Here is an 8,941-nt window from a genome sequence, read left to right on the forward strand (position 1 = left end):
GCCCCCCCCCCCCCGTCCCTCCCCCTTCCTCTCCTTGACCCCTGTTGCCCACGGCACTAAGGAAACAGAAAAGCCAGATCCCTAAGAACCTTCCAGGAAGCAAGGGCTGCTCCGAGCGGGTGGGGGCGTGGGGGTCGGGGCTCCCATCCGCCGCTTTCGGAAGCGCAGCGCTCTGTCCGCGCGCATGCGCCGCCCCTTCAGAAGAAGGCGGGGTTGGTGTGCTCGATGACGCAGCGCTTGCAGTGGCGCTTCACGAACCGCAGGGCCTCCACGGACACCTCGCAGTCCTGCACGTTGAGCATCTGGAGGTCGAAGCAGTTGGCCGCCACGATCTGCAGGCCCTGGCCCGTGATGCTCTCGCAGGACTTGAGGCTGAGCCGCTTGAGGTTGAAGCAGTTCAGGGCCAGGCACTCGAGGCCCGTGTCGGAGACGAGCGGGCACTTGCCGATGTCCAGGGACTTGAGTTTGGTGCAGTTCTTGGCGAGGTACTCCACGCCGTGGTCCGTGATGCCCTCGCAGCCCCTCGCGTTGAGGTAGCGCAGCTTGCTGCAGTACTTGGCCACGTAGCGGATGCCCACGTCGGTGACCCGGCCGCAGTGCGCGATGCTGAGGTACCGCAGGCGCGCCTCCAGCTTGGCGATCTCCCGCAGGCCGAAGTCGCTGACGAAGCGGCAGTCGCTGACGCTCAGCTCCTTGATGGACGTGCAGTAGATCATCAGGTAGCGCAGGCCCTCGTCGGTGAGGCGCACGCAGCGGCGCAGGTACAGGTGGGTCAGCTGCGTGCAGTGCGCCGCGATCGTGTGCAGCCCTTCGTCCTCCAGCACGAAGCAGTCCGTCATGTCCAGGTAGCGGATGGAAATCTGTTTGCCATGCAAGGGGGACAGTTTAATGGAGGCCTCCCGGGTCAAGCTGATGCAGGTCACTTTGGAGCACCCTACACAGAGAGACAGAACACACGCTCAGAGAACCTTCGAGAATGGGGGGGGGAGTGCCCCGCCCGAGGGGTGCCCTAGCAAATTCCTACTCCCCCCCCACCCCCCGCTCCACCCGCGGACGTGGTCCCGATGTTACCCCTGCCCTCTTGGGTTCTCCGTGCTCATCTGATCGTTTAACTGCTTTGGTCATTTGGGTTTATGAGGCTCCCTGAGCTTTTGAATCAGAAACAACGCAGCTCCAATTCCACATCCATCACTAACTGCCTGACATTGGGCAAATCAATCCTTCTGAGGCCTTTGTTTGTCTTAAAATGGGGATGATCACGTTCCCTGCAAGGTCGCTGTGAAGAATAAAGGAGACAACGCTTGTAAATATCTTGCCCAGGCCCAGGAAGTTCCGGAAGCTCAGTAAGGGCTGGTTCTCTCCCTGTAAAGGTGTGGTAGCTGTGTGGTCAAAGAGGTAAGATCATGCTAGAGAAGGCTTGGCCATGACTGTGGTTTGGCAGAAAGAGCATTTGGGAGTCACACCTGGTTCAGGTCTACTTCTCAGGGCCTCAGGCAGGAGGCTTAACTTCTCTGGCCTATGCAATGAGCAAGAATAGCTGGGGTGCTTGTACTGTAGGGGTATCATGACGACGCAGTGAAAGAAAGGGTACAGAAATACTTGGAAAACTCCAGGGGAAAGACATGTAATTATTAATCTAACCTGAGATGGCCACCTGGAGACTTCGTTCAACTCTTCGGTCAAGGAAGAACAACTGTGTCATCTGGATGATTGCTCTAGCCCCTCAGTCTCCCTGTCCTGCCTTTACTCCCAACCATCTGTTCTGAGAGCTGCTGGAGAGATTCTGGAAAATAAAACTCTAATCATGTCACTTTGGTCAAAGCCTGTGGGTGCCACTCCTTGAAGTCTAAGGGGGCCTCCGAGGACCTGCATCCCTGCTCTCTTTGAGTTCATCTCTTACCTCACTTCTCTGACCCCACTGGCCTCCTTGCTGGTTCCCAGACAGCTCAGCTGCCCTCCTGCCTCAACGTCTGTGCACTGGACAGGGCTTCCCCGGGTAGCCCCGAGGGCCATCCGCACTTTCTGAGGTCTCTGAGCACACGTCAACTTATTGGACAATTCTTCCCAATCACCCTGTATGAACCGGTGTCCCCTGCTTGACTCCCATTTCTTTTTATCACTCTTTATCTTTTTGTGGCATAATACATTGATTTGTTCACTTAAGCATTTGCTGTCCTCACTCTGGAAGGTAGACTCCTGAGGAAAGGGACTCCAGGCCGTTCACGGCTGTATCCCTCATCCCTGGTTCAGAGCTGATGTTCACTAAGCATCTGTTGAATGAACGAACGAGTGAATGATAGAGTGAATAGAGTCTTCTGTAGGAAGATCAGGTAGGATAATTCGTTTTATTTATTATTATTATTATTATTTTTTAAGATTTTATTTTTATTTATTAGACAGAGATAGAGACAGCCAGCGAGAGAGGGAACACAAGCAGGGGGAGTGGGAGAGGAAGAAGCAGGCTCATAGTGGAGGAGCCTGACGTGGGGCTTGATCCCATAACGCCGGGATCACGCCCTGAGCCGAAGGCAGACGCTTAACCGCTGTACCACCCAGGCGCCCCCGTTTTATTTATTTTTAAACAACAAACATCTATTTCTCACAGTTTGGAGGCTGAGAAGTTGAAGATCAAGGCGCCAGCCAATTCACTTCCTGGCTTCTGGTGAGAATGCTCTTGCAGACAGCTGCCTTCTTACTGTGTTCCCACATCATGGAGAGAAGGAGAGCAAGTTCTCTGGTCTCTGTTATAAGGGTACTAACCCCATCACAGGGGCTCACCTTATGACCTCACCTAAATCTAACGACTTCCCAAATACCATCACACTGATGGCGAGGGTTTCAACATAGGGATTTTGGGGAGACACGAACATTCAGTCCATAACACTACCCTCCTCTTCCCACACATCAGCCAGACCTTTCCCCTCAGGCCAGTGCGTTCATACCAAAAAGTGCCTCCAGCAGATGGCAATTAAGCATAAAGCATGCCCAGCATGCGGGAGGCCCACCCCAGTCAAATGGGGGGGGGGAAGGAGGAGTTTCTCCCTCTATGTAAGTACAAATACATACACTTTCACCTCCTGGCCCTTAAAGCCTCTATAAGCCTCTAGGAAATATTTGTGGACCTTGATCTGGAGCTAATTTTGCCCCACTCAGGATAATCTAAATTCCAACATTTAAATGTCCTCAGGACTTTGGCCATGGCTGATGTAAATTTATACTTCAGTTGTCTGTTTTATACTTAATGAAAATGCCTTTTATTTGTATTGAATGATGAAGTTTACAGAATGCTTTAATGAACATTGACTTACCTGATTTTTAATCCATTTTACTGATAAAGAAATTAATGCTTAGGAAGATTTTTTTTTGTTCTTGAGATCTAGAACCCTTTAATACTCTATCCTTCTTCAGATGACTGGAAGATATCTTCAGCTATCTCTCTAAACACGTTTCTAGCCACTCTTCCCCTAGGAATGTGTATATCAACGATACATTATATACATTATATGTTATATATACTTATATATGAAACCCTCATTTCAATGTATATTTCAGTTCACTTGCTATTACTACATAAAATATGTACAGCATATTTTTAGTATATAAATATAAAAATATGCAATATAGAATATAAATAACTATATATGTATATATATTTCATCCCACTACATAAACTGTATCTGTGTTTTTCATTTTCTCTGTGCTCTTCCCGAGTCCTTCTTGCAGTTCCAAAGCCAGGTGCTTCACCCCGGGCACCTCCGTGCCCTGGCTGCTCCAGCAATATCCAGGGCTCCCAAGGGCGACATTATACTGCTAATGGGAACGTTCCTCCCACCTCCTGGCAGGCTGCCCAGGAAACTCTTATAAAATTCAGGTCCTGGGAATAATGAGGTTCAAAAGCCAAGTGCTACCAAGTCAAAGAATTTCAGGAAAGAGCAAAGCATACAATCCAATGCTGGAGAGCAAAGGTGTGACTCGTCGGAGGCTGGCTGTCTGCTCTGCTCTGTGCAGTAGCCTTCGTGGTTCTGCAGAAGGTGGTTGGTACCCCTCACCTTTAGCTTTGAAATCTTCCTTTGTTTTGCATTTCCTTTTTTTTAGAGTGACTGTAATCCTGCTTATACTGAATTTCTATGTCCACAGTAGTGGCTGCCCATCTGTGATGCCTGTGAAGGCACTTTGTTTTTCAAGATCAGATGACAAACTTTGTTCTTCAACTCTGAGTTTCGGTTTCTTATTTTTTTTTAATATCTAGTAAAATCTAATGCACTCCAGGAAGGATATTATATTTGATTCAGGGAAACATGTGCCTTGTTTTTGAAACCGAGTCCCCAATTTAATGAAATACCGGTTAAGCTCAGTTTTGGTAAAGATGCTATTTTGATCTGCTTGTATTATTTTAGATTAATAATTTTAATTCAATCCTCAGCCTTAATTCTTGCAGATTGGTTAGGTTTGGATTGAAAAGAAAATAAATTGGTCCATGGCTCAGTAGGTAAGATCTGTGGTTATTTCATGCATTCATACATTACAGAGATGCCGGAGAACCTTAGAAATCATCCCATTACACCTTCATTTCTTAAAAATGAGGCAATTCAGACTGAATGAGATTATGAGCGTCATACAGCCAGACTAGGGAAAGTTTTCTAATCCAAGGCTTCAATTAGAGGAGGTAAGAAATGACCAGGATGTAGCATGCAATTGATGAATTGCATGAGAGATTTACTGTAGATGTGTCAGCATGAAGTGAACATTTAGATACTGAGGAATCAGGAGTCTTGGAAGTGGTGAGTATCTATAAGAGGATTCTTGAAAGAGAGAAGCAATTTGGTTACCTAATATGGAGATCAGGCAGTAAGGTGAGAGCATGAGCAAAGATGAGACCCAAGAAAGCATGGGAGCAAAGGAGTTGTGAGGAGTGGCCATAGGGTGGAATGCAGAGTTTCTGAAAGCATTTAATGGGAACTGAGATAGGAATGGTCCATTGGGATCAGATTATCAGGCCTGCCCTAATACTCAGGGTAAGGAGTACGGATATTCCTCAGAGGAAATGAACAATCTAGGCTGAACATATCTGTGGGGTTTCTTTAATTAATTCCAGATTTGGTCCTGCTTTCACAAAAATGTTCTTCGGTACCACCTCCTCTCATTATTGGAGGACTCCAGGTGTCTGCGTGTAGGAGGACCCTTTGAGGCAATTTCCTTTGCGATATTTACAATATTTTATACTCTGAAAACTGGTCGGCTTTACCATTTTCATTGATGTTTCAAGATATTATTAATTATGATATTTAATTTTATGTGTCAGCTTGAGTCGATGACGAGGTGCCAAGACATTTGGCTACACATTTCTGGGGGTACCTGTGAATCTGTTTCTAGGTAAGATTAACATCTGAATCAGGGACCCAAGAAAGCAGACGGCCCTGCCCAGTGTGGATTGCCATCATGCAGTCAGATGAGGCCTGACTAGACCAAAAGGTGGACGAATGGAGAATTTGTTCTCTGCTTGACTGTTTGCACTGAGGCATCGGTCTTCTCCTGCCTTCGAACTAGTTATAGTAAGTTTCAAAGACTTGCAAAGACAGCTTTCAGGGTGAGCGTACCAGGGACAAGAGAAGCAGTCTCACATCCTCTGGGGGAATTAAGCTCTAGACCAGCGTCGAATCTTCCAAAGTTGAATTTCCTGCCAGTGAGAAGGCCAGCTTGAAAACCAAAGGGGAACCTTGGTTTCCTTGATTCAGAACCTTGATTTCGCCTCTGCCGGCTCTCTGGCTTCTCCCAGTATCAACCTAACGTTCCCGGATTCCCTCAGAACCATTTGGAACCCCCCCCCCCCCAGCTGGAATCCTGTGCTCTTAACTCAGTGAGTTAGCGATTCCCTTGCGTACACAGTGTCTACACAGATCACTGCGGGTCACTGAGAGGCGTGTGAGAAAACCACAAATACATGAGGCTCTGCAGATTAGGGGGATATAGACGAAGGGCATCAGGCTTACAGAATGGTTCGTCAAAGGGGCCTAGCTCCATCCATGCACTCAGGCTAGAGGCCCAGGAATTTCCATTCCCAAGGTGGTTTCTACTTTTCTGAATTTCCAAAGGACTCCAACAGAACGGGCGCGGTACTTGCACCCTGTACTGACGGTGCTCAGGGGGCTCCTGTAACAAAGATGGGGACTCCAAGAACCAGTCATTCTCTCATCTGATTTTCGAAAAGACAAGGAAATGAGGTGTCTAAAGGCCCACGATGCTCAGAATCTTAGAATGTTAAGCCAATTCCTTGCTTTTTTTTTTTTTTAACTGAAGAGGAAACACATCTAGAGAAAGCTGTGAACTGTCCCAAATCACAAAGTTTTGAAACTAGTCCCCACCACATCACAATGCGTTCTGTTTCCAGAATTCCTTGGAGGAAAAATGTAAGAAAACCTCTTTGTTTCCTGCCTCTTTATGCCAGCAGCTGCTCAGGACTAACTGAACGTACGGTTACTATGGTTTTGTCCTGAAGCCAGCTGAGGGGGGGCAGGGGGAGAAACGAGTTGCTTTCCAGCAAGGGAAAGAATCTGTGAAAAATAATTGACTGTCATCTGAAATATTTTCAGATGTCGGCTTTTGAAAGAGAGAGCGAGCTCAGAGAGCGGACTTCGACTTCGGATTTTGTGGGAGGGTATCATTTACCTCAGACGCTTGTAAATCCCAAATTCTGTTTATTTGCCCGTCACAGTGGTTTTTACTTCTTGACCCCTCCCTGACCATCCCTGAGGCTGCGGCTCATGCTGTTCATTTCTTTAACTCCCTGATGCATCTCACACATTTCGGCCTCTCAAATGTTGGTCTTTTGACTGGGCAGTGGAGGAGATAAAGAAAGGCTGCTAGCCTGGCTGGGTCCATGTCTGGCGCCAAAGTATGAGTCTGGGTTTTGATTCTTCCTGCCTGAGAGAGGTTTTCAAGCAAAGCAGCCATGCTGGGATGTCCTTCAATTTTAAAAAGATCGAAAGGCTCCACTTGATGGGCCTTAACCCTGCACGATGTAATAGAGAATTTTGCTTAAAAAAAAAAAAAATCCAAAATCAACCCAAGGGTGAGGAGAGTGGGGGTGAAACAGAAGGAGACACTTGGCCACGATGGATTTTCCCCAGGGTCTGCAAAATGACAAGCAATCGTGAGCAGGGCCCAAAACATAGGATCAGCTTAGACACAGCTCTGGCTTCCACGAAACAATAACCAACGGACCTAAAGGGCGGCGTCTAAACCACCTGTGTTTGGGTTAGATATTTGGTTCCCATTCTCTGTGGCTGCTGTGAAATTCAGTGACAGCCATGGGGAGGAAGGACGGGTTTAAAAGTCACACGACCTTACCTGCCAGACAAAAGGTGACTCGAGTGCCTTTAAGAAGTTGGCCTTGTGTGATGGAAGGGACACCTCTGGCCTCTGGGGTCGTGATTACATAGAGACAGCCTCTCTCTGGAAGAGTCCGTGTCCTTACCACCCACCCTCCATCTCTAACGCTATCAAGGAGGGGGAGGGGACCTGCTCCAGGTGGCGATGTCCTCTACTGCTTTGGGAGGGTGCCCTGGAGGGCCCCTCGGATTGGGGGGAGGGGGATCAGCTGCCATTTACCTGACACGTCCAGGTGCTCCAGGTTGGGGCAGAGGGACACCACGTCGAAGACCGCCTCGTTGGAGATATTGTAACAGCCCGAGACCTCCAGTCGCCGCAGTTCGGGGCAGCACTGGGCAATGGTGTAAAGCCCTCGGTCCGTGAGCCGCCTGCAGCCGCTGACAGTGACGGTTTCCAGCATGAGACACACGTTGGGTGTGTCCTGGCAGAGTCTGCGGGTCAGCACCTTGAGGGCGCGGTCCACGTGGATGGTCTCGCCCGTCAGGCGGATAGTCCTCCAGAGCCGCGGGTCCCAAGCCAGGTTGTACCAGCGGCGGCACACGCGCGCGCAGCGGCACAGCTGGTTGGTGGGCAGGAAGGAGAAGATCTGCACCATGCACTGGTCCGGCAGGCGCTCGATGCTGGCCTGCTCCTTCTGCGGGCGGGAGGCGAGCCGGATGAGCGGGTGGGTGAGGCGGGTCGGGGGCGGGGAGTGGACCATGGCCACCGTCTCCCCGGTGATGGAGGACGAGGAGGTGGACGAGCCCCTTCCATTCTGAAATCCGGGCAGGTTCGGGGGACATATCAGCGCGGGGCTGGGCGTGCTCAGTGTGCGCATGCTCAGGTCGGAGTCTGGCAAAGGACAGAGAGCAAAGGGTTAAAAGGAGCCCAGGGAAGGGGCCAACGACGGACGCGCAGTCCACGGATATCCCTTCTGGACAGACCCCCGGCTGAATCCGTCACCGGAAGCAGAAGCACAGGCGAATGTCACCCACTCCAGAAAGAGGCCTCTCTCTGCAGGAGGGGTGGGCAACCTCGTCTGTGAAGGGCCAGATACGTAATGTTTGAGGCAGCGCAGGCCACATGGGCCCCGTCTCCGGGGCCACTGGTCCACCCTGCCATCGTGGAGCAAAAGCTGCCACAAACAATACGTAAACAACCAGGGGCGGCTGTTCCCATAAAACTTGTTTTACAAAACAGACCAGCTGGATTTGACCTACGGGCCGTAGCTGGCTGCCTTCTGATCTCCATTAACAGTGGTCTCTAAAGGGCACAGCCTCAAAGCTTCATTGTGTCTATCCTGGGAAGAAATCTCACATATTGTGAACACACACTCTTTCCCTTTTCTAATTACAATTTGGTTAGACAGGTAATCACCTTCCATTTACCAGTGAAGGGATGAGTTTCAGAAGAGAGGAAGACTGGCAGAGGGCCATAGAGAGCATTTGCTGTCTTTGCCCTGGCCTGCCCCCTAGTGTCCAGTCCCCCATCTTTTGATAACCGTACCCCAAACTCCGACTGCACTTCCACCAGTAGACCCGGCACTTCAGTGGTGTTTCCAGGCCTTGACTAT

General features: G+C 49.5%; 1 protein-coding gene across 1 annotated transcript in view; it reads right to left on the reverse strand.

The window, feature by feature from the left end:
* Window positions 1-83: 83 nt before the first annotated feature.
* FBXL7 (F-box and leucine rich repeat protein 7) overlaps window positions 84-8,941 on the reverse strand; it is a 370,923-nt gene continuing 362,065 nt past the window's right edge. Inside the window, exons 3-4 of the mRNA XM_040630538.1 lie at window positions 7,609-8,220; window positions 84-934 (exon numbers count right to left, since the gene is read on the reverse strand). Of these exons, the coding sequence (XP_040486472.1) occupies window positions 198-934; window positions 7,609-8,220 (1,349 nt within the window). The 3' untranslated portion in view covers window positions 84-197. The remainder of the gene's footprint in view (window positions 935-7,608; window positions 8,221-8,941) is intronic.

Source organism: Ursus maritimus, unplaced genomic scaffold (assembly GCF_017311325.1).
Source record: "Ursus maritimus isolate PB19 unplaced genomic scaffold, ASM1731132v1 scaffold_15, whole genome shotgun sequence".
NCBI classification, from domain to species: Eukaryota; Metazoa; Chordata; class Mammalia; order Carnivora; family Ursidae; genus Ursus; species Ursus maritimus.